The sequence below is a fragment of the Sinocyclocheilus rhinocerous genome, unplaced genomic scaffold (genome assembly GCF_001515625.1).
Source record: "Sinocyclocheilus rhinocerous isolate Xijiao unplaced genomic scaffold, SAMN03320098_v1.1 scaffold601, whole genome shotgun sequence".
Classification (NCBI taxonomy): Eukaryota; Metazoa; Chordata; class Actinopteri; order Cypriniformes; family Cyprinidae; genus Sinocyclocheilus; species Sinocyclocheilus rhinocerous.
In genome coordinates, this window is record NW_015656605.1 from 1,174,926 (window position 1) to 1,199,398 (window position 24,473).

The following is a 24,473-nucleotide window of genomic DNA, read 5'->3' on the forward strand; positions in this document are numbered from 1 at the left end:
CGCTGAAGGGCTTCCACATCCGGGCCGTCACCGTGAACCGGGCGCTGGGGTACATCGGCTCCGGAGAGCACAGGAAATGATGTCACTCACCACAGCGCCGCTTCCTCTTCACACGACTGCACGCCTGTCAGTCACGCATAAGCTAGTGTGGCCTCCACGGTGTATATTTATGTCAATCACTCAGTCTATTTATTTTGTGTTGAGAAATTATTTATTACCTGCAATGTATTATTTATTAACTATTTATTAAATTATTTGTGCAACAAAAATTTATTTTGTGTTTGTGTGGATGATTCCCAAGAACATATTAAACATGAGTCATATGAGAGCTGAATTATTCTTTTTAGATTCAAGACTTACTGTGGTAGCTCTTTATTTGAATGCTCCACAGTCATGCAGTAGTGCAGCGTTACACTGGTGTTAATGACTAACTGAACCAATAGTAAAGGCACATTAGCATTAGTTATGCAGTAGTTAAGCATGAGTCTTTAGTAGTGCTGTATTACTGGCTTTTTCTGGTGAATAAACTTGAGCATCACTCAATAAGTGCCATACAAATCAATAATTCATGTGGATATACTTTTCACTTCAGAACAGGGGTCTTTATTACACAAGTTTAGTCATTTAGTTTACACTTTATTTTAAGGTGTCCTTGTTACAGTGTAATTATACATTTAAGTGCTGAGTAATATTAATTAACTACACGTACTTACTATATGGTTAGGGTCAGGATTAGGGTTACTTGCATGTAATTATGCATAATTAATTGTTATTATAATAGTAAGTACATGTAACGTGTGTAACAAGGACACCTTAAAATAAAGTTTCACCGTAATGTGTTACTCAAAACTGTAAAACCAGCACTAATTTAACATAATTATTCCTGCTGTTTGGTTCACTTTATAGACGGTAAATCACAGAACTATAACATTATGTAAATCACTTACCACACACACATTAAGACATTTACCTTGCAAATAATGGCTAAAAGGCAACTTATTCTGCCAACCCTAACCCTAAACTAAGTCTACTAATACTCTATTGAGAGCTAGTTAACATGTAGTTGCAAAAGTTACTGATAGTACAGAATATCTGGTGGCAACACTTTATTTTAAGGATCAGTTCTCACTATTAACTAGTAGTTTATCAGCATGCATATTACTAGCACATTGACTGTTTATCAGTACTTATAAAGCACATATTAATGCCTTATTCTGCATGATCTCTTAATCCTAAACTTAACAGCTACCTTACTAACTATTAATAAGCAGTAATTAGGAGTTTACTGAGGAAAAATTCTTAATATATACTGAACGTGTTCCCTATTTTACTGAATATCTAAACTGTAACTGTATCTAACTTTTACTACATCTACTGTACATTCAGTTAATTACTGGATTATTTTTGCTTATTCTCAAAATGTTTAATAAGTTGTAATAATGCAAATATGCCCTTGTATATATGTTCAGTTAATTGTTAATTACTGGTGTGCTGATGCTTAATTACCGCGTGATCATGGACTCTTAAAATACTGTTGATTGAAACAAACTGCAAACTGTAACTTGTCCTGAAATGCTCTGGTTTATGACGGAATAACAATTTGTGTTTTCATTCATTTTCATGATTTATTGATTCAAAGAAAGGTCAGAATAAAGACTCCCCTGAGACAGCGCATCGTACAGGTTACCCAACAAACGCTACAGAGACGCTTCCAGTCACATGTGTGGACGTTCACACGAACAGTGATGATTACACGTGTGTGGATGGAGCCCGTATCTGCATGAATATCATGATATCATATTTACTATAACGTCAGTCCATAACCATCAGAGAACGATGGCACCTGAGATCAAAATCAGCCTGTTCCTCAAAAACAAGTGCAGATGATCACAGCTCATAATGCAACAAAACAAACAGAGTTCTACTTACAGTACAGTCCTTACAAAGACATTCACATATGTACAGTATCTTAAAATATATACAAACACAAGCGCAAAATAAAGAGATGCATGCAAAGTGTACCAGTCTACAGACGTACTAAGCGTGTCTGGTGTATTCAGAGCTCAGTGTTCCTGAAAGCACCAGATTCCAGTCGGAGCACAAACATCTCCGTCCAGATTAGAGCGCGACCGGCCTGCTCTTCCAGGACGTCTCCATCGCTCTCGAACAGAGGTTAAGATGACTCCTGACCATCTCTCGGTCCACAGACTCCAGACAGCTAATGTTCATGTGGCTGAGTTCTTTTGTAGCATCTCTGGAAAAAAAGATGAGACACAAATGAAAAACAAATAACAGTTCTGCTGACATATAAAGCTGAAACAGAAGCCCTGTACTGACGAGGAGGGAGGGCTCAGCATTACTACAAACGATCGGTGTTTTACAGAAGTAACAGGAACTGGCATTATTACAGAAATGCTTCATATTGAATCTGATGGGGGAATCGATATGGCCCATGTTTCAATCCACAAGGACGTTAAAAACATTTCATGCCGCACAGAGGAGCATAAATGTGTTTCACTCCAGATGAATAGTGTAAAAATGTAATAGATCTCACCGTACTCCACCAGTTCATTAATTACAGTACACGAAGACAGTTCTAAACAATTCTACAATGTTTAAACTTGAAAATGAGGCATGCTTTAATTTTGCAAAAAAATCCAGAAAGAGTCAGGATCACAATCCTCATGATTTTAATGAAATTTTAGAGTTGGTTTTTCCAGAGGAGATTTTGGATTTCTCTTTTTATCACTCCATGAATTAGAAAATGCTGTCAAAGGACAGAAAGCAATACATTTTCACCATGATATATGAACTAACTAACCCCTCAGTAAAAGCCTTCAGAATATAGACAGGAATAAAACGTGTATTTTGGATGTTTTCTTCACACAAGTTTGAAAGAAGACGTGTTATGTAACCAAAACTGAACAGTGCATGAAAAAAAAATAAATAAATAAAATCAATGTTTTTGTCTGTAGTGTCTTGCATTAAACAGGAATGATTGCCAACATCACAGGCATCACCTGATTTAACGTCACATGTCTCGCTCGCAGCCAACACAACTTTCTTCCTAAAGGACGTCCGTCTTATGTTTCATCTTTAGATGCACGTCTCATTGTTTATCAGCATCTCACTCCATGAGCCTCGTCACCAGCAGGTCACGTGAAGAAGAATAGTGGCTGACCGATATAGACTTTTATGATGCGAGATGCTGATTTCATATGGCAACACATGCATAACAAGTGCTGAAATTAAATTTATATTTATTTTACACAATATTTACAAATTAGGCGTAATCTAAAAATAAACAAATTTGAAAAAACTAACTAACCCCTCAGTAAAAGCCTTCAGAATATAGACAGGAATAAAACGTGTATTTTGGATGTTTTCTTCACACAAGTTTGAAAGAAGACGTGTTATGTAACCAAAACTGAACAGTGCATGAAAAAAATAATAATAATAATAAAATCAATGTTTTTGTCTTTAGTGTGTTGCATTAAACAGGAATGATTGCCAACATCACAGGCATCACCTGATTTAACGTCACATGTCTCGCTCGCAGCCAACACAACTTTCTTCCTAAAGGACGTCATCTTTATGTTTCATCTTTAGATGCACGTCTCATTGTTTATCAGCATCTCACTCCATGAGCCTCGTCACCAGCAGGTCACGTGAAGAAGAATAGTGGCTGACCGATATAGACTTTTATGATGCGAGATGCTGATTTCATATGGCAACACATGCATAACAAGTGCTGAAATTAAATTTATATTTATTTTACACAATATTTACAAATTAGGCGTAATCTAAAAATAAACAAATTTGAAAAAATAAATAAATAAATACCTTGATAAACAATAAATCTGTCAAATAAACATTTATTTATTTGGCAGCTTCTTGAGTTTGTCAAAATAAAAGTCCCGCTTCCAACACATTGGCCAAACAGAAATACTTGTCAGCTGATGCCGATCATTTAAAAAAAATCCTAATATGTGAGCCTTAAAAGCAGTGTTAAGTCGCTGGGGTATATTTGTAGCAATAGCCAACAATACATTGTATGGGTCAAAATTATACATTTTTCTTTTATGCCAAAAATCATTAGGATATTAAGTAAAGATCATGTTCCATGAAGATATTTTGTAAATTTAATACCGTAAATATATCAGAACTTAATGTTTGATTAGTAATATGCATTGCTAAAAACTTCATTTGGACAACTTTAAAGATGATTTTCTCAATATTTAGATTTTTTTTGCACCCTCAGATTCCAGATTTTCAAATAGTTGTATCTCAGCCAAATATTGTTCTATCCTAACAACCCTAAATCAATGGAAAGCTTATTTATTATTCAGCTTTGTATAAATTCAGCTCCAGGGTCACATATCGGCCGATATATCGGTCAACACTAAGAAAAGACAGAGCTCAGAAGGCTTTTCCATCACACCAGATCCCGTCACTCACCGTCCAGCGCAGCAATGACCTCATTAGGCACGTCATCGTTGTCTTTCAAACACTTGAGGAGATCCTGAATTCCCGCTTTCCCCTTGGGCTGTCGTCGTCTCCAGCGCTCCAGCATGTTGAACTTCAGCATGGTCACGCTCTCCTCAGCGGCCTCCATCTCCTCCAGGTCCTGCTTGCTGAGGCCCAGACAGCTGATGGCCACGACCTTCCACTCCCTCCCCATGCGTTTGGCCACCTGCATCAGCTGCTGGTCCGTCAGGTCCGGAGCCGCGGCCGTCGCGTTACAGTCTGAACACACACCAGCACTCCAGTCAACATACAATCGGGATAAATACTGTGATGGGGCCATCATAAACTTACCGGCCTCGTCAATGCCGCGCGCTTTCTTACTGTGCTTGTGTATTAATTGTAAACACTGTCACAGGGTTGAAATAATGTAAAGCTTTGACAGAGTTTAACACTTGGCCTTTAAAAAGCATATTTGTGGAGTAGTAATCTGAAGGGAACGCTTGCTCCTCTCTTTGTCAGTTATAGACCCGTTACTTCAGGCATGAGGTGGGAAAATATGATTTCATAAATGTTCAGCAGTAACATTTCAAATAAAGTTATTGAAAACAACATTTTTGTCTCCTGGAAAGGAGCGGCTCGTGTTTGTGTTGACTGAACCGTACCCTCTCTGATGGTAGCTGTCCATACGGTATGACTCGAGTCAGCATCTGTCAAGGACAGTTTGAAGGGAGGACTCTCCTCAAAGAAGACCTCGAAGTAACATGCATGTGGGCGGCTTGTCTACTTGTATGTACCTCTTGTTGTTCTTACAGTTGTTCGCCCGCCGAACGGCCCTCCTGATGTCCTGCAGAACATGGCATCAGCTGTAATTCTGAAGAACCTCTAGCAGAGCCTCGTCAAATATTGTCACGCTAAACTAGCTAAACAAACTCCGGGTTACAGGATCGGTTAGATTTGGACAAAACCAAACAAATCCAACCTAGTTTAGCAGAACTGTGATGCTTTCGGTCACTTCTCTAACAGCGTTGTTGAACTAAACCGAATCAGTACTGAATTGATCTGAACATTGACACTATTGTTTTCTGTAGAGCTGCTTTTCAGCTGAAATTGAATGAAAACTTTGCAACATTAATACTGTTATTTTCCTGTTTGTTTCTGTGCAGCTGCTTTGAAACGATCTGAATTGTTTAAAGTGCTATAGAAATAAATGTGACTTGACTTTAGGGTTTGGCCACGAGTTTGCTATTGGTCAAGTGTGCACATAAAAGTGCAATGCAACGCTTTTCATCGAAAGGAAAATATTGTTGTAATCAATATTTTGTTGCTGTCCAATAAAAAAAAAAAAACATGCAAATTAAACATCCATGCAAGTACAATTAAAAAACTGAACACCAACAGATGTGGAACGATAGAATTCTAAGTGTTTTATTTTCCATTCATTTTGGAAGTTTGTTTATGAGAATTTTTAGTAACACTTTATTTTAGGGTCTCTTAACTTACTAACTATTAATAAGAAGCACATTAGGAATTTATTGAGGGAAAAGTCGTAGTTAATAGTGAATAAGTGTTCCCTATTCTAAAGTGTTACCAAATTTTTTTTTCATGATGTTCAGCCAGCTGGTGTTTACTGTTTTCAAATCAGTATTTATTAATAGACTCTTATCCATCTTACTAGGAATTTAGAAATATGGTTTTATGTTAGTAATACTACACATCCTTTGTGACACAGGCCTCTAAATCAGAAAGACCAAAGTTTCAAGTAAAGCAACTTTTCACGCTGTTTTCCGGTGCTTTTTTTTGTTATTTTGAGCTTGACAGACCCAGTCCCCTTTGATTATATGCACGGGAGAGGCCAGGACATTCTTAGAAGAAAGCAAGTCATATTCATTCGGAAGGACATGAGGCTACGTACTGTGAATTATGACAATTTAGATTTTTGGCCAAACTGACTGAAACTGAGATCGCCTCTCTGACAGCGTGAATTACGCCGCTCTGAAACCTCTCGGTGGTGTGCAGACCACAGGAAGTCATTTCACATGAGAATTTGATGAGTAAACCCACAGCAGAAGGCAAAGCAAACTGTTGAGGAACATCAGACGATGAGCGAATGTTAATAGATGACATTTAGCAAGCACATCTGCTTCATTCAGCAGTTTTGGCTTGTGTCACAATGGTGAGTACCTAACCAGAAAATGTGGCTTTGAGTCAGGAGCTGTAATTTCTGATGTACTACGTATATATACATACAGTGGGTACGGAAAGTATTCAGACCCCCTTAAATTTTTCACTCTTTGTTATATTGCAGCCATTTGCTAAAATCATTTAAGTTAATTTTTTTTCCTCATTAACGTACACACAGCACCCCATATTGACAGAAAAAAAAAGAATTGTTGACATTTTTGCAGATTTATTAAAAAAAAAAAACTGAAATATCACATGCTCAGTATTTAGAGTAGAAGCACCCTTTTGATCTAATACAGCCACGAGTCTTTTTGGGAAAGATGCAACAAGTTTTTCACACCTGGATTTGGGGATCCTCTGCCATTCCTCCTTGCACATCCTCTCCAGTTCTGTCAGGTTGGATGGTAAAGGGGGTCTGAATACTTTCCGTACCCACTGTATATATAACTTTTTCAAGCACAAGACCGCGGTCCACTGAAATACTTTCAGAGGCTCTCTAAACATATGGCCATCAACTGCCTAGAGTTGTTGACTGTGCTACCAGCCCTTTTTATCAGCTGTTTGGACTCTCACTCTGACGGCACCCATTCACTGCAGAGCATCCATTGCTGAGACACTGATGCAATGCTACATTTCTCCAGATCTGATGGAACATGAAACAAATGCTGATATCCTCCAGGGATTTTAAAGCTTCTGTTCTGTAGCTACAGGCATTTAGTCGCTGATGACACGCACACAATCAAACTTCCCACACTCAGACGAGCACAGCAATAATCACCCAGAGTGGCAGACATGCAGAACTGAAACCGGTGTGATGTCAACACTTAGCAGCACTAGTCCCTGAAGATGGCAAGCTCTAGCTTAACTCTGAAATCCAGTCTAAATATAGAAGATTACCAAAATGTCACATAAGCAGCGCTACCGAGAATACAACCAGTCAGCCCTGCTGTGTAAAAACCGTGTCATTTCTGTGAAAGCAGAAGCCTTTTTGTTTCCTCACCTTGATGTCGGAGCAGTTGTTTCCAGCCAGGTAAACTCTGAAGGAGAAGGAGTTCTCATGGCCCACCTCCTTGAACACCTGCACAACCCCATGATGCTCTGCTGATTTAGACGTCTGAACAATCGGACCCACGGGCGAAAGAGACGACACGTTCCACCTGACGTGACTGCCGGAGTGATCCGCAGAGGGCTCGATCAGACCACGGCTGTTCTTCACATGCAGCACGCTGAACTTCACCTCGTTGTCTTTATCTGCTGAGAGCGAAGGGAAGACACGGAAGAAGATGACCGCAAACGAGCGAGCAGAAAGAAGAGAAAGAAGTGAGAATGCTCAACGTTTTGATGCAATTCTCAAAAATCTAAACGTTTACCATCATGTCAAAACCCTCAAACGAGCACTTATTCTTTTGGAGAAACCCTACTGTGAAAACTGTTTTATGATATCTCTGTACCTGCTAGACACAGTGAGTGCGGGAACTGCACGGATTTGAGGATAGACGGATCGCAGTCCACATCGAAAATGGGACCAGCAAATTTCCAGGATCCAGTCAAGTAGGTGCTAAACTTGCTCCAGGAGAGAACGCAGTAGGTGATCTTCACACGCTGAGAGACCTCGAACACCAGCCCCGTGTCTGAACACTCATACACACCCTCCGCATCCAGCTGCAGCCTACAGAAGAGCCACACTGTCAAACAGATGAACACTGAGAGTGTAAAACTGTAAGCACTGCAGTTACCAGCCTATACAGTTATCACAACACTTTCCTTTGATCATAATTCTATTTAGTCAGAAGGTATCTGCTATTATTAACTCATAAGCTGTAATGATTACTAAACATTTCAATACTAACATCCACACACACAGACACAGACACAGACACACACACACACACACTCTCACACACACATACACACACACACATTCACTCACTTGTATGAGAGGGTTGAAGAAAAAAGCCACTCCTCAAGAAAGGCCACACGCAGTCACAACTGAGCTTTGCCAAAACACACAAACTGAATTGAACTTGAGTAGTTCTGCAAAGAAGAGCGGGCAAATATCGCAAAGTTAGTAGAGATAAATCCCAGCAGACTAAAGGCTGTAATTACAGCAAAAAGTGCTTCAACAAAATACTGACACGAGGAGCTGATCCTTTTTCCAACTCAGTGATTCTGTTTTTTATTTATTTTCTGACATGTTGGTGTTATATCTTTCACTTGGATGTTATAAGTTGCACTGAGTAAATACAGCTGGATAAAACAAAAACTGTGTGACGTCTTCATTTCAGGCAGCAAAGCAACAAAATGTGATTATTTTAAAGAGGGCTGATTATTTTCTATACCCATTGTATATATGTAAATATACAGTATGTATATGTAAATTTATGTTTTTAAATATATGTTTTTGGAGGAAATTAATACTTTAATTCATTCATTGATCAAAAGTGACAGTAAAGACATTTATAATGTCACAAAATATTACTATTTCAAATAAATGCTGTTCTTTTGAACTTTCTATTAATCTGTGAATCCTGAAAAATAAAATGCATCACGGTTTCCACAAAAATATTGTGCAGCACGACTGTTTTCAACATTGATAATAATCAGAAATGTTTCTAATAAATCAGCATATTAGAATGATTTCTGAAGATCATGTGACACTGAAGACTGGAGTAATGATGCTGAAAATACAGCTGCGCATCACAGAAATAAATTACAGTTTAACAGATATTCACAGAGAAAACAGCTGTTTTACATTGTAATAATATTTCACAATATTAGTGTTTTTGATCAAATAAATGCAGCCTTATAGTGAACAGAAGAGACTTCTTTCAAAAACATAAAAAAAACTGACCTCTAACTTTTGGACAGTAGTTTTTCAAAGGTTTACCAATTCATATGTGGCATTTTGAACCTTGGCTTTCTTGACATATCATTCATTGGGGAATAATACCATGCAACAGAAATGACACATTTGACATTTTTATAAACCTGGCAGTGCAGAGAAGGATGTCAGACTAGTCAGGTTTAGACCGCAGCACTGGTCATTTAGAAAAAGAGAGTCATAAAGCGAGTGAGTCAGATGTGACTGATCACGCTACTGTACTGAGGACATATGTACGGTATGGAGAACAAGAACCTACTGTAGCCGATCTTGAGACATCTTCCTGGGGGTGACGAGCTCATATTTGGGATTCTGTGAGGGAAAAAACAGTTTTGTGTCAGCATTACATTCATCATCAGTAGTTGATAAGCCATTCTGTCAATCTATTTCGTAAAATAGCCAGTTTTGAATGCTTCGTCTACAATAATATTGTATTTACCAGTGGTTCTCAAACTGTGGTTTAGCCCTTGATGTCTGTAGCGATAAAGATTTGGTTGGTTTTTGACGCAGAAACATTGGATTCAGTGCTCATTAGTGCATCATGAAACCAGACACAGCACTTCAAAACAGACAAGAGACGTTTTAATAGATTCAATTGCTTCAGTTTATAAATGTACATTTATTTGCATTCATTTTCAGTATTTAAAATGTTTTAGATGCTTCTCTCATCAAGCTATTTCACAGTTCTGCAAAATATGAGATGAATCTGGTGTGTGTTGTGTTTGTGTATGACTGGGTGATCAGATGTATTGCTCAGAGGTTGCTTTTCCTCAGCTCAGGACACTTGGTGCTCATATAACAGTGTCTCAGATGTTTCTCCTAAAGTTCCTTTGGAGAAATAAAAGTTGATGCAAATGAGAAAAATGGTGTGAGAAACATGGGTTGTGGCTGTCAGGGTTCTGTCACTGCTCTCTGGTTTATTTTTAGCTTTATGTATCGTCTTGTCTTTGTCTGAGTGTGCTTTTTGAGTGTGATTAGACCAGAAAAGGCACTCAACAGAGCCTTCCTAGACTAGTACCAGGTATATATTATGATATGCTGGTATATAGATACACAACGTATACTTCACTGAATTTATGTATCTCATGATCTTAGAAACCTTTTAAACTAAAGGCTTATGATTAAATGCATGAAATTAGCTTCATAGAATAACAGTAAAGTAAAGAGTAGCAACCGTTTGACTGATAGTGTAAGTCTTTAGAGAGGAGGTCACAGGGCTGACAGCATTGAGCCGTTACTAGCCTTGTGCTCGAAGTCACGACACGACAGGGTTTATGAAGGTCAATTTAAGACTTTATAAGACCAAGCAAAGAAACTTAGACTAGAATTTAGTAAGCAAATGTGTCTTGATTCAAGGATGTTTAGATTGTTGTACTGGAAAACAAGACAGAATACTGAGGAAGATACTTATCTTTAGCAATGCATGCAACGTTTAATGCCATTACTTCATGAGTTTAAGACGTCCTGCTCTAATTCAAGGCCTTCATTTGTGGAAGGGTGAATTAAGACTTTTTAATAAGACCCACAGAACCCCTGTATTACAGGGTGCTTATTAGAAATACTATTTAACGCTGATATTTACAGATTTCCACTGTTGAAACATTGATTGTTTACTACGCTAAATGTTTTGTAGAATGCCATGAAGCTAAGAAGGTTGTGTTGATGCTATGGGTGTCCAGAGACTGACCTTCAGAGCTTTACACTTCTCACAGCTGGCCTGACGCTGCTCGTCTGAGGCGTCACGGGAGAGAAACACAGATTTATGACATCAGCTCGTGATCTAAACACGGCACACGTATCAAACATGCTGGAGTATCATTACCACGGTGATCTTCTGCTCTGGGTCTCGTGTCGGAGTCTGGAAAAGCGTGAACATGTATCATTATGGTTTATCCTTCACTCAAGATCAATAAGACTGACCGCTGAAAGCTTCATCTTAAAATAAAATGATACTACAGTCTCGTGTTGTCCGTTACTGTGATTCTTACTGTATCTTAGGCTTTCAGTGCAATTCATCTTCTGTTTAAAACATAGAAGCACTCAGGTTTTGTTCAGACATACGACAAAAACATACCGAGTAAAACTGCAAGATACATTACTGTTCAGATGCATTACTAATATTGTAGTAGATTATAAGGAGTGTAAAAAGCATCAGCGTGCTTTCTTAGTTCACCAGAAAAGATTATATAGAGTGATCAAATGTCAACCTGAATCTCTTTCCTCTTCCTCTTCATGGGTTTCCTCTTCCTCCGAGCTCTCCTCAGCTGATGTGTTATCTGAACAAACACATGCACAATAATACCAGAGCATGCATGCTTCTTTGAGGGAGAAATGTTAGCGCAAATCACTGAATATTGGAATTTATATGAGAACTAACTAACCCTAACCCTAACCCTAAGTTGAACCAGTTTTCGTAATGTAAAGAATGTTAATTTATGAAAATGTAATAAATCAGGAAGGTCAAAAAGCATGTGTATGAGTTGACATTCTCTTGATTTGTGTTTATTGGTGAAAGTGCAATAATTCTCATGAAATCTCTCAAATGACATCATGATCAGTGATTGCGATTTGAATTGATCAGTTTAGCTATTATACAGCATGACTAAATATGAGTTTATATTGAGTAAAACTAGACTAAACTTCCCAAAATTTTAGTCAACTACAAAAAAATGATTAAATATGATAAAATGAAGACATTTAACACAGGACTAAGACTAAATAAATAAATAAATACACATATTTGTTTATAATTTGTCAATATTGTCTCAAAAACTGAGGGAATTACCAATATTTGGTAATAATATAGCATAACAAGAAATTTATAAGCAATTTTTTGTAGACAGGTCATTTTTGGCCAGGAACGCCACAAGTGTAACAAGGTTGGGGAAAAAATCCCCCAAAAAGTACAAAAAATTATCAAAAAAACAAACAAACAAAACAAAACAAAAAACCTTGTTTGAGCAAAGTCAGTAAGGTTTAGTCCAACGCGACAACATTAACTATCATTTTCAGGAAAATCCTCTCTGGGTCAAAATGTTGATTAACAAATAAGTTCATTTACTAGCAATATGACATAATTTGTCTCTTGGAAATTAATATTTAACAGCACAGCACTGAGTTTGAGATGGGATGCAGGTGCAAATGTACTTTTATTAATAATGGTGACATCTGCGAAAAGTGTAAAAACCCGATACAGAAAACTTTCAAAATTCTGACGACTCTACATCCCTCGATTCTACATCGTGTTTTCTCTTCTTAAACTTTCCCATTGTTCTTCCAAGCTGTCACACATGGATCCCGGTGACCACAGGTCAAGCCACGCGTGTCTTAGGAAGTGTCTGCATGTGTAACGCTCCTCCTGATCCTGTCTGCTGGAGGCTATTGCTGCCAAACACTCAAGCTCTCATTAAATCCAAGGTTCACATCATTTTTCGACCTGCACAGTCAATGTTTTCATGGTATTGTTTGTGTTAGTTTTTCCTTTTTTTGGGGCGTAAGTTGAAGGGAACAAAAGATTGACATACTTGTTCCTGCAGCTGCACTGATCCTGATATTTTAGGGTGTTTCTGCATGAGACATATGTAGGGAATGATACCCTCATCTAGATGCAATATTTAGTCTGTTCATTCTTCATATGCTACTCATCAATGTGTGCCTTATTAAAATCAAACAGCAGACTAGACTTTTACATTGTCATTTAGCAGATGCTTTTATCCAAAGCGACTTACAAATGAGGACAACAGAAGCAATCAAACCAACAAAAGGGCATTAATATGTAAGTGCTGTGACGAATCCCGGTTAGTCTAACGCAGCACACGTAGCACGTGTTTTTATTTATTTTTTTATTAATAAATAAAACGAAAACAATAAGATGTCATTGGTTGGATTGTGTCATGTGTTGGTATATATAGCCCTCATGGTCCATAGTCTAGCTTTGTTTGTGTAATCCACTGCTGGTGAGTCTATGTTCAAAGTCAAGTTCATGTCAAGCCAAGTCTTTGTTTATTCTTGTATTCTGAGTCTCCTTTTGTTGAATAAAACTGCACATGGGTTCTACTTCAACTTGCCTCCAGTGAACATTTATTATATGAATAAAAAGAAAACAAGTAGATAGAATAGAAATAGAATAGAGCGTGCTAGAGTTAGAGGGTCAAATAAAGATGAAAGAGATGTGTTTTTAGCAGATTCTTGAACATGGCTAAGGACTCAGCTGCTGGGATTGAGGTTATTCCACCAGGAGGGAACACTTCAGGTAAAAGTCTGTGAAAGTGATTTTGTGCTTCTTTTAGATGGCACAATAATATGCCGTTCACTTGCAGAACGCAAGCTTCTAGAGGCACATAAGTCTGAAGTAATGAATTTAGGTAAAGGGGTGCAGAGCCAGTGGTGGTTTTGTATGCAAACATTAATGCCTTGAATTTTAAATGAATTCACATACCTGCACTGCTGTGAGACCTTTCAGCAGGATGATCTGTTTAAACAGAAAACAGAAACAGATATTTAAATAGAAATAATTGAAAATAACCAGCAATCACATTATTTAGGTGCTCTTGTCCTTTTTGTGGCCACTTGAGGTCACTCTTTCTGTGTTTTAGTTGTTCTGCGACTCTTATTATTGAGTGTGTGTGTGTGTGTGTGTGTGTGTGTTTCGTGCTGTTGGTGGTGAGCTCTACTCCTCCTCCTGACTCTCATGTTACTTCGCCTTCTAGTGTTTTGACTTGTAAAAAGAGTTGCTCTTGATTTGCCTTTGCATCATCTCTCTGTGTGCCACCTGATACAAAGTCTAAATGCAGCTTTAGTGCGGTAATTTGGCTCATCTGTATTTGATCATCTTTTATAGATTGTTGAATGATATATGTTATTACGCTGCATGGTGAGTAAAGATAATTAACAGTTTTGATATTTGTAAAATATTGTAATTTCAACAATTAAAAACCCAGGTTCAGGGTTTAACTAGTTCAGCTGAATGTGACGAGGTGTTACGGCGTGAGCAGCATCACTGAACACAGCTTCACATGTGCTGCTCTGATTCATTCATACGCTCGGGGAAACCCTATCTGTCACCTCAGATAAAGAGTCACACTGCCAGGACTTCATTCAACTGCTTATTAGAAAGTCTTACATAGATGTCAGGGGGCTACTGACACATTTTTTATTACGCTGCATGGTGAGTAAAGATCATTAACAGTTTTGATATTTGTAAAATAATGTAATTTCAACAATTAAAAACCCAGGTTCAGGGTTTAACTAGTTCAGCTGAATGTGACGAGGTGTTACGGCGTGAGCAGCATCACTGAACACAGCTTCACATGTGCTGCTCTGATTCATTCAGACGCTCGGGGAAACCCTATCTGTCACCTCAGATAAAGAGTCACACTGCCAGGACTTCATTCAACTGCTTATTAGAAAGTCTTACATAGATGTCAGGGGGCTACTGACACATTTTGGTTTTTAACAGATTCATTCCTCTCTCTGTCTGATCTGAGTATTTTGACCGACACACAGCACTGGAGTCTCCTCACCTATATGTCAACTAAACACCCCAATAGTGGTGAACCGAGCTGAATAAGTTGCCTCTAAGGCTTCGTTTGAGGACTGTATGAACACATCCAGTATTTCCATCAGCAGTTTTGACGTTATCGTTGTGTTAAGAGTGACGCAGAAGACAATAGGACATCTGATTTGAGCAGCCAGAGCGTCCAGACTGAGACAGATCTGTAACATTGGATTTTTGCAGGCAGTCTGAATGTAGACTAATATACACAACATTACCCAACACTTTTTGCACTAAACCTTGCTTCTGTGTATGATATAAACTAACATGACAACCACAGAAAAAAAAATGTTTGTTCCTCTAAGTAAAATAAACACTGAAATGAACACACATAATTATATATATATTTATATATACTTATTTTGCCAAGGCAACTTTCATTTATTTTAACTTTATGTACCACTAAAACTAAAAACATGAAATATATAAGATATATCCAAATATTTATATCAAAATAAGAATGATATATCAAAATAAGAATGAACAATAATAGTATGCCAATGAAATAAAGCTGCCCCATAGGTAATGGAGTGTAACATAAAGAGCATAGTAAGGTTCTGCTGACCTCTGCTGGACACTGTACATGCGCCGACATCGTGACAGATTACAGTCTCAACCCTCCTATGACTGGAAATCATGTCATTTTCTCTGTTCAAGCTTAACCAGCTTTATCATATTTCATATGCACATGTCTAAAGCACTAAATGATCAACATGATCAAATTCTGCTGATAAACCTGTTTCATACACAATCTGCTCCATGTCTTCTGTCTTCTGAGTATTTTATCCAGTCAAAGCTCTTTTAGTGTAATTGTACAAGCGTCCAGCTTCAGCTGGAGCTTCTCGTGTCAAATCTTGACTGGTTTTGATCAAGTAAAGGTCAGAATAACGTCAGTAATATCTCCAGATGAACACTTACTGGACTGAAGCAGCTCAGCTTTACTTGATTCTCCATCAATCATGTTTTAGAGTCTCAAATCTGATCCTCAGGATCTTTTGAGGAGCGTTTGTTTCCAGAAGCTTTACTTTCACTGTTCCTCAGCGGAGGAATGATCTTCACAAGCCTCCAGAACATCTCACATCTTCTGAGGAGCCTTTATTTCTTCAGCTCTCAATCACTGCATTATATGTTTTGAAATTGCCTATTTTTGATCAGTTTGGGCCTCAGAATAAAATCTGAGCTCATGTATCAAATATATTTTGTCTAAAGGTTTGATAAACTCTTCCATTTTTATTATGTGACTATTATGTCACATGTCAGGCTTTGCAGGGTTAATATAATTAGACTGGTCAGGTTTGAGTAGGGTTTGTGAACACATTGACTCACCCTTCAGGTCTGATGGTGAAACCTCTCCATTCCTGAAAAGAACAAATACACTGTGTGTAAATATCAAACCGTTCATAAACATACATGCACAAACATCTTGTTTTAATGTGGATATCTGAAGGATCAGTGAAGTAGAGCAGGCCTTTGGAGGCAGATATAATTCACACTTTTTTGTATTATACATGTCTAAACCTGTAAATGGATACATATACCATTTTACCGCCCATACACATTATAATAAAGGATGCTGCTGATGTTGTGTATTCATACAGAGAGCTGTGTTGACTAAACAGGAGTGGTTTCGTGGTGTCATTGGTAACGTAGTAGTTCATGCCGTGAGCGTGTGATCCTGTAACATGACACCTGATCCTCAGACACACGCACATCAACACATTAACCCATCACATTCTGTCACTTCAGAAGTATTACACTCTATACATGCTATTAGACTTCTGCTCTTGTTTTTTGAGAAAACATGTCTGCTGTCAGTTCATCAGCATCAGCAGAACGACACACATTTGAGAATCAATAATGCACATTCACATCAAGAAAATCATTTGGTTGTGGTATTTAAAAAAATAGAATTAATTAAAAAACAGTTTTTATTTAGCTTATCTTTAAGAGTGTCAGATCATGGGAGGTGTCATTAATGCTTATTAGAGCCCTATGATTACTGTGATGCTGAAAATGTGGACGGAATCACAGAGTCAAAAAAATGAAATGTACAGTATAAAGCGGAATATCACAGAATTTGATCAATTTAGGATGAATAAACCCAAAGTAGGTCTGTATACTTAATCAACCCACAATGTTGACTAGAGTCTGTGAATATTAAAGCACAAAATTTCTGTAAAAGCAAAATATTTCATAGGCCACTATTATTGTTAGAATTGACCCTTTGCAGCGAGTTTGACTGACAGGCGATCTGACCAATCATAACGCAGACTCTGCCGAATTTCGTCTGACAAACAAACCAGACAAGAGTATATTAACGTTAGTGTACCTGAACTTGAAAAATGGTGTTTTGATGTCTTTCTGCGGTTGAAACAAGATCCCTTCTGATGGTCATTCATGTTTATTTCCTGCTATAACTAGTACAGAGGAAGAGAGGATCGGTTCGCCTGCCGCTTGAACTGAGGATACAGCGATCCGTCACCACACATTAAACAGCCACAAAACTGTATTTATTCTTTGAATAGGTGAAACATGTCTAGTCTGTTTTCGTTTCGTTTTCAGTCTGTTCCCTGTTCTGTAGTTCTGTTCGCTAGATTGTTTCCTATTACTCCCTCATCTGTTTCCATAGTTACTCATTAGTTCCTCATGTGTTCGTAGTTCTTCTGAATATTATCTGCCAATGTATTTAAGCCCTGAGTTTCTTCCGTTCATTGTTCGGTCATTGTTCTGCATTTTCCCTGTTTCCTGAACACTTGTGATTAAAAGTATTTTCCCCTAAACTGTTCCTTGTCGAGAGAGTTTCTACATACCACGTTCCATAACAATAGGGCCCTAGCTTTTTTTTTTCTTCTTTTTTTTTACTTTTAATGTGACAATGTTAGGTTTTTGTACTTTTATTCTCAATTATGTTTAAATTTATGTAAAAATTATGTGCACACACACTTCCAAGAATTAGACCAGTAGGTGTCTGATAGTCTTCTGATGCACAACTACATTCAACAGTAACAGAATCTCGGTTACAGTCTGACTGAACACACATACATGAACACATTCACTGCTAACTGGACATCAAATACTGCAAGGTCAATCCATCATCAATGCACCCTCAATCATGACTCTATGCTGAACCTTGTTTCAGAAATCACAGTTGTTGTGTTGTCAGGGAATATATCATTGTCTGCTTGTCACATTCCACACAATGACAGGAAACACAGTGCCAGCTTCTCATATTACCCAGCGCACCCTCCCTAAAGCAGACGAACCTCACACAGACACACAGCCTGTCCTAGAGCTAGGAGTGTAACGGCTCAGATTGCTCACGCTTCGGTTCAGTATGTGCTATGTTCAGGGGAAAAAAGGTACTATGGTCAAATAAAAATAAAGAAAATAACAACAACAAATAATCAAACTAAATGCATCAGCACAAATAAATACAATGAAATAAATAAATAAACAGGTGTTTAACAGTAATTTTCAGGCCCAGAAATTGAAAAGTAAACAAATGTAAAATAACAGTGCATATTTCACTGTATTAATTAAAGACCAATCCTTGTTGAAGTTGCAAAAGCTATTCAGTCAAGAGCAGTGAGTGATTTCCTCGACTTCTGTTGTTTAACATTAAAAACACAGACAGCAGGAATAGACTGCTGTTCCTCACAGATACTGACACACGTGTGTCGTCTTCCTCGACTGTTTACGTTCACTTTAGACATGACCAACAAGGTTGGCAAGGGTACTCACAAAGACGGGCATGTTGACATATTTTTTGTGTTGAGTTTATACGTATGGTGGGTGGTGTATCGCGGGGTTTCGGTTCGATTTGAATATCATTACTCCCCTACCTAGTGCACATTCAGTTTCACAGTCAAATGTCATTTGCAGCTTCATGAGATGTGTGTCATCAGCACTGAGGCGGGTTTTCATCTGTTTGCATGTCAGAGCTGAAAACACTCTGACCTCAGGCTAGAGGAACAAACCACACACACAAAACACGGCACACTACAGCAGAGAAGCTTCTTCTCAAAGAGCATCAGAAAATATTCAAGGAAAATCAGCAAAGTGTGTTAGAAAAGCACACAGTGTTCAACTTGATAAGTCCCTGTGTCTGACTTGCGATCAGTGTTGTGGGTAACGCATTACAAGTAACGTGAGTTACGTAATCAGATTACTTTTTCAAGTAACTAGTAAAGTAATGCATTACTTTTTAATTTACAAGAAAATATCTGAGTTCGTTTTTCAGATCAGTAACACCAGAACTTTGTTTCCTCATGTACTGACTGACCGCTCTCCAGTCCGCATGTTGAGAGAATCAGGAGTGAGTTCAGAAGCGTTGTGTGAACATGATCTTACTGTAGTTCGAGACTAAATGTCAACATGCATTTACTCATCTCACTCGCACAAAAACAGATTCAGTGTTCCTCGAAATGAATAAAAACAGTGAAATGCAAACTCAGAATATGAAGCAAACCTACAACAATTAAATATGGTAAATAACACAGATATACGTTATGCATTTAATCGCATTTTATTAACCAGTATCTGTGCTGCTGACTTTTGATGATCCGACTCAACCATACTAATAAACAAAAATTACTTTAGATTAGGGATGCACCGATGTATCGGCCGCCGATATTTATCGGCCGATTTTTCCTCAATTTACAACCATCGGCATATCGGCTATATAAGGAAAAAAGCCGATATAACAAACCGATGGTTTATTAATTAACTGCGTGAAGGCACTGAGCTGTATAATGTCTGTAGCATAATCCTAGCGCTGCTGTCTGCACTTTAATGCAGCTAATCAAATAACAAAAGACAAAAGATCGCACACTATTCTTGACTAAATAACTTTTGTAACTTTCATAAGTGTAGCGGACCTCATCTGAATAATGACCAAAACTTTACTGATGTTGTAAGTTTATTGCTTCCTTTTTCACTCCAAAAATATCACCATAAGAGCTAAACAAAACACAGCACGATTTGTTTACTTTATTTCTGTACCTGAAAACTGTTAAACCTACCTAAAAAGCAACGTTTATTTAATATGTATCTTTGTTCTGTTGTATTTATGTAGGCCTGCTGAATGTTAAATGGATCCAATCCATGTTCATTACAAATTATTTGATGATGCAGCAATAAAACTACTAGTATAATTTAATGCAGGTGTTTTTGAACTTTGCTGATTTAAAACATGATCAAAATACTATCTATTTTGATGCCAACATTTCAAATAAGAGAGGAAGTGACAAATATCGGTATCAGTATCGGCCAATAAGTGATTGTTAAAATCGGCATCGGCCCCAAAAAATCCTATCGGTGCATCCCTACTTAAGATAAACATTTGTTTCATTTTTTTATTGCTGAAGAGAGAAAAATGAGCCCAGCCTAGATGAGAAAAAGTAGCGCAAAAGTAACGCAACACATTACTTTCCAGAAAAAGTAACTAAGTAACACAAATACAGAGTAACGCAATATTGTAATGCATTACTTTTAAAAGTAACTTTCCCCAACACTGGTTGCGATGAAGTTTGCGAATGTTTGTTTGAACTGTGGTTTCAGAAAACACTGAATGGTTGAACTCTGTTGTACATAGAACATAGTTGGCTAACGGTGGTTTTGGGAAACACGCCTCAGGATGCTCGACTACTCATCCAAATACTGATTAGTCAACTCTTCCTCTGTTCTAAGCATCCTCACTCTATCCAATACCTACTGAAACCGAGGGGGTTCGTTTGGCACCCAAGCCGAGCCCCTTCTGCTAGAACAGCAATCCAAATCCGTTCAAGTCATTAAGACTGGATGGGCAAGTGAACTGAGAGTTGTCATCCCGATCCCTTTCATTCACCTGCTTCTTCTGTTCACTCACTACCCACAGAACACTCATCCATGCAACTGTATTTGTGTGCGGCACACGCAAAATAAGAGAGGAGGGTCTCAGTGAAATCTGACCGCATGAGGAAACCCCAAAGACATGACCGCTGTGTTTCAGTGAACTAACCCTCATCAGGTAAAGCTGTGAAACGCTGAATGCTCTGCTGCAGTCGACAGTGTATTTCAGGACTGTGGGATTTCAGATGTCCCGCTGTGAGCCGTGTTCCTGTTATCATCCACAGGTTTACTTATGAGGTGTTATAAGCCACAAAGTAGATGTTTCACCCACAATCTTCCTCATCTCTCAGATATAAGCTGAATGTGGAGCGAGGAGCGAGTGCATCATCATTCTGCATACGGGAAGTGCAGTCTTTCTCATGAGACCCTTGATAGTGTTGTGCAATAAAGGGAATGATGTACTTATAAGTCTATTTATTTGTTGAATATCTGTCAGGTGCTCTGTTGAAGAGCTGTGCATGAATCAATAAGAAACAGGTTGACTAATGGTGCATTCAAGTCCTCCTGGGAAGTTTGTATTTATGAGTACGCTGTAATTACAACATCCAGTGTGTTCAAATAACTTTGGTCAGAGCAAGATCACGATGTACCTTTTCTGTATGAATTCAACACAACTCTACGTCTACAAAATGATGAATAAAAATGTGCATTGGTTGCGTTTTGGCTTTTTATGTTTTTATTTGATTTATGAAGGTGTTGTAAATTGAATCATTATTTTATCATGATTGTACACTATTGTACCATGCAAATTTGTTTTATTGTAAGTGAAAAATTATATTTTCATTCATTTTAACAAATCAACACAGATGCTGCATCCACTGCGCTCAGCATGTTTTCTTACTGGTTTTCCACTGGTAATTAGATATTTTAGTTTTCCAAAAAGAGGACAGTGGGTGCGGGCAGGGCGGGGGGCTGGGGTGTGGTTGGTTGGTGGTTAAAGTAGCGCCCAAACTAGCGCAATGACCATATCCCAAATATCAACGCTATATCAAAATATCAAAAATATGTCATTTCCATACCTAAAAAAATACATATTTTACAGTCACTGTTGTGCATATTGATCATAAACACAGCTAAAAAGCTTCCTATTAGTGGTCCTATTTACAAAACAAATCTCGCACAGTTTTATCATAGGTAGAATGTAAACTGTTTCAATACAAGCATTTCAGTCAAATGTAATTTATGCAACATTTCAAACATTTAACCCACGGGGGGAAATCAAGCCATGGCAACCGTTTAAAAGCAGCCCAATTCCAAGGAAAAAAAAAAAAGTGGACTTGACAACCCTGCATCCCACACGAGCTGCAGGAGTCAGATTTGACTGATCACGGGTCGAGAGGAGAGATGATGGCTGACAGATCATGCTGGAGGATTTGCTGCTCAACAGATCCTGAACTCACTGACAAATATCTGATCTTCCTTCACACAGTGATCGCGAAATCGAATGTGAACAGCGAGCGCTCATTCAAAAGAGATTTTAAAACCCCGCATATTGAAAATCATATGCAATATTAGAATGTTTGCGGGAGCACTGGACACAAAAATCACAGGAGCGGGCGATAATGGTCAAAAATTCAGCGGGAGCGGGATTAAGAAAGCAGTCCCTCGCAGGGCTTTAATACAAAAACGCACACTATGAATGGCGACTGTAGAAAGCAAAAGCCGAATCCCGGCCATTTTGGGCGATTTAGAAATCCCGGTCGGACACATTTTTTTAGGTCCGAAAAGAGGACATGTCCGGGAAAAAGGGGATGTATGGTCACTCTAAATGAGATATTTTGAAGAATACGGGTAATCAAACAATTGATGGATCCCAGTGACTTTACATGGGGAAAATACTATGTAAGTCAATGGGAACCATTTGGTTTGGTTACCAACATTCTTACAAATATCTTCTTTTGTGTTCTGCTTTTTTTGTTTGTTTGTTTGCTTGCTTTGTTTTAAATGAACGTTCATTTTTGGATGAACTATCCCTTTAAATCTAACATACTCATTATACGCCACAAAACGGTCCCCCCTCCTTTTTTTGTGATAGCTTGTAAAAACACCTGCCAATCCTACTGGCCAATGACATATTAAATTATTAATATTCATGAGCCTTTTCCATAGAACTACTGCTACATTCGCATCCAGAGGCTTGCTTCCTACATAAGCACAATTTGACTAGAACATCCCGAACTTTTCAGCTTATTATTTGAAATAAATGAACCAGGAGAAAGCACTGCAGCTAGTGGAGACGCGTGGAACTGATCTAGGCGCCCCTGCAGTGCAGTGCATCGGTCGTTCAGAGTGTTTATCGGAGAAATAACCTTCATAAACGTGACTAACCGCTGAGCCCCGACTGAAGCGTTAGTCCTCCGTAGCAGCACTCTTATTACCATGTGACTCTGTGTGTGTGTGGAGCGGGGGAAGAGGTGCGCATGTGCTGAACGAGCGTTTCGAAGGATTCCGGGAAAAAGATGGCGGAAACCTCAGCGGGTGGACGGATAGTAAAGCTTTCTTTCATTTTCTTAAAAGGACGGGATTAATAAGTAGAATGTAACTCTCTGTTCCACACTCCGGAGCAGAAGGTGGCGGTAATGCACCTAATTACGCTGGTTGCCAGCCGCCGTTAAAAGCCAAGAAGAAGAAGAAGAGTGTGTGGAGCGGAGGATGATGATGGTGTGAAGCGCTCGTGCAGCAGTCAGTTCGCATCGACACTCACCCGTCGCTCAGCTCCGCAGTTTCTCCAGAATGCGCCATGTGTGCGACCATTATTCGCTCGCCGCGAGCTGATGTGTGCAGATAAGAGACGATAATCCCAGTCAAACCGGAGCCCATTCACGAAACACACTGACACACACACACACACACACACACACACACACACACTGGTGTTTCCGCGACTGGCAGCAGCAGGAAGTGGCGGGGACTGAAGCTTGTTTACTGCAAACGTCCATTACAAACGAAGCCACTACAGACAGAGATCCAATTACTAGAACAAAGGTATTCTTTAATAATCTACAAATGAAACAATAACAAAATATTGGAAGTTTTGCGGGTTATTGTGCAGAAGCATAGGTGTAACCTCAGAGGGGCCCTGGAGCTCAGTGGTTGTAACTCTTTTTGCTGCAACATCTGTAACGCTTGTGTCTCAAACTTTGCTAGTTTAGAAGACACATGTTATCAGTAAAATAGTGATTAAGTATCAGTGCTGTTGTTAACCCACCTCAGGTTGAAACGCTAGATCAGTTTCATTCTGAACAACTTATAATTAATTCATAACATCTTCCTTTTCATTACACTACATTTCTGAAAATATGCTACTTGTGATTAAGTGAAAAATTAATAGTATTAAACTTGCACTATGAAAGGTTTATTAAGAGAAAGAAGAAGAAGAAGAAACAACAAAATTCTACAAAATTCTATTATTGACCGAGTACAAATTGTTACGCTGTCGAGTCAGATTTGGCAGCAAATTCTCGTTTACGTGACTGGTTCTTGTATGTTTGTCATGTCTGT

At 38.4% G+C, this 24,473-nt stretch overlaps 1 protein-coding gene across 1 annotated transcript; it reads right to left on the reverse strand.

Annotated features, from left to right (window-relative positions):
* Nucleotides 1–1,605: 1,605 nt before the first annotated feature.
* On the reverse strand, nt 1,606–23,831 carry LOC107720419 (uncharacterized). The gene is made up of 14 exons (XM_016528116.1): nt 23,677–23,831; nt 16,410–16,441; nt 13,968–14,000; nt 11,737–11,805; nt 11,352–11,387; nt 11,217–11,260; nt 9,789–9,841; nt 8,100–8,317; nt 7,649–7,902; nt 5,218–5,311; nt 5,130–5,134; nt 4,819–4,873; nt 4,459–4,746; nt 1,606–2,254 (listed from the first exon to the last, which is right to left on the reverse strand). The coding sequence occupies exons 1-14, from the start codon at nt 23,790–23,792 to the stop codon at nt 2,226–2,228; spliced, it is 1,326 nt and encodes a 441-aa protein (XP_016383602.1). The 5' UTR covers nt 23,793–23,831; the 3' UTR covers nt 1,606–2,225.
* Nucleotides 23,832–24,473: the final 642 nt, after the last annotated feature.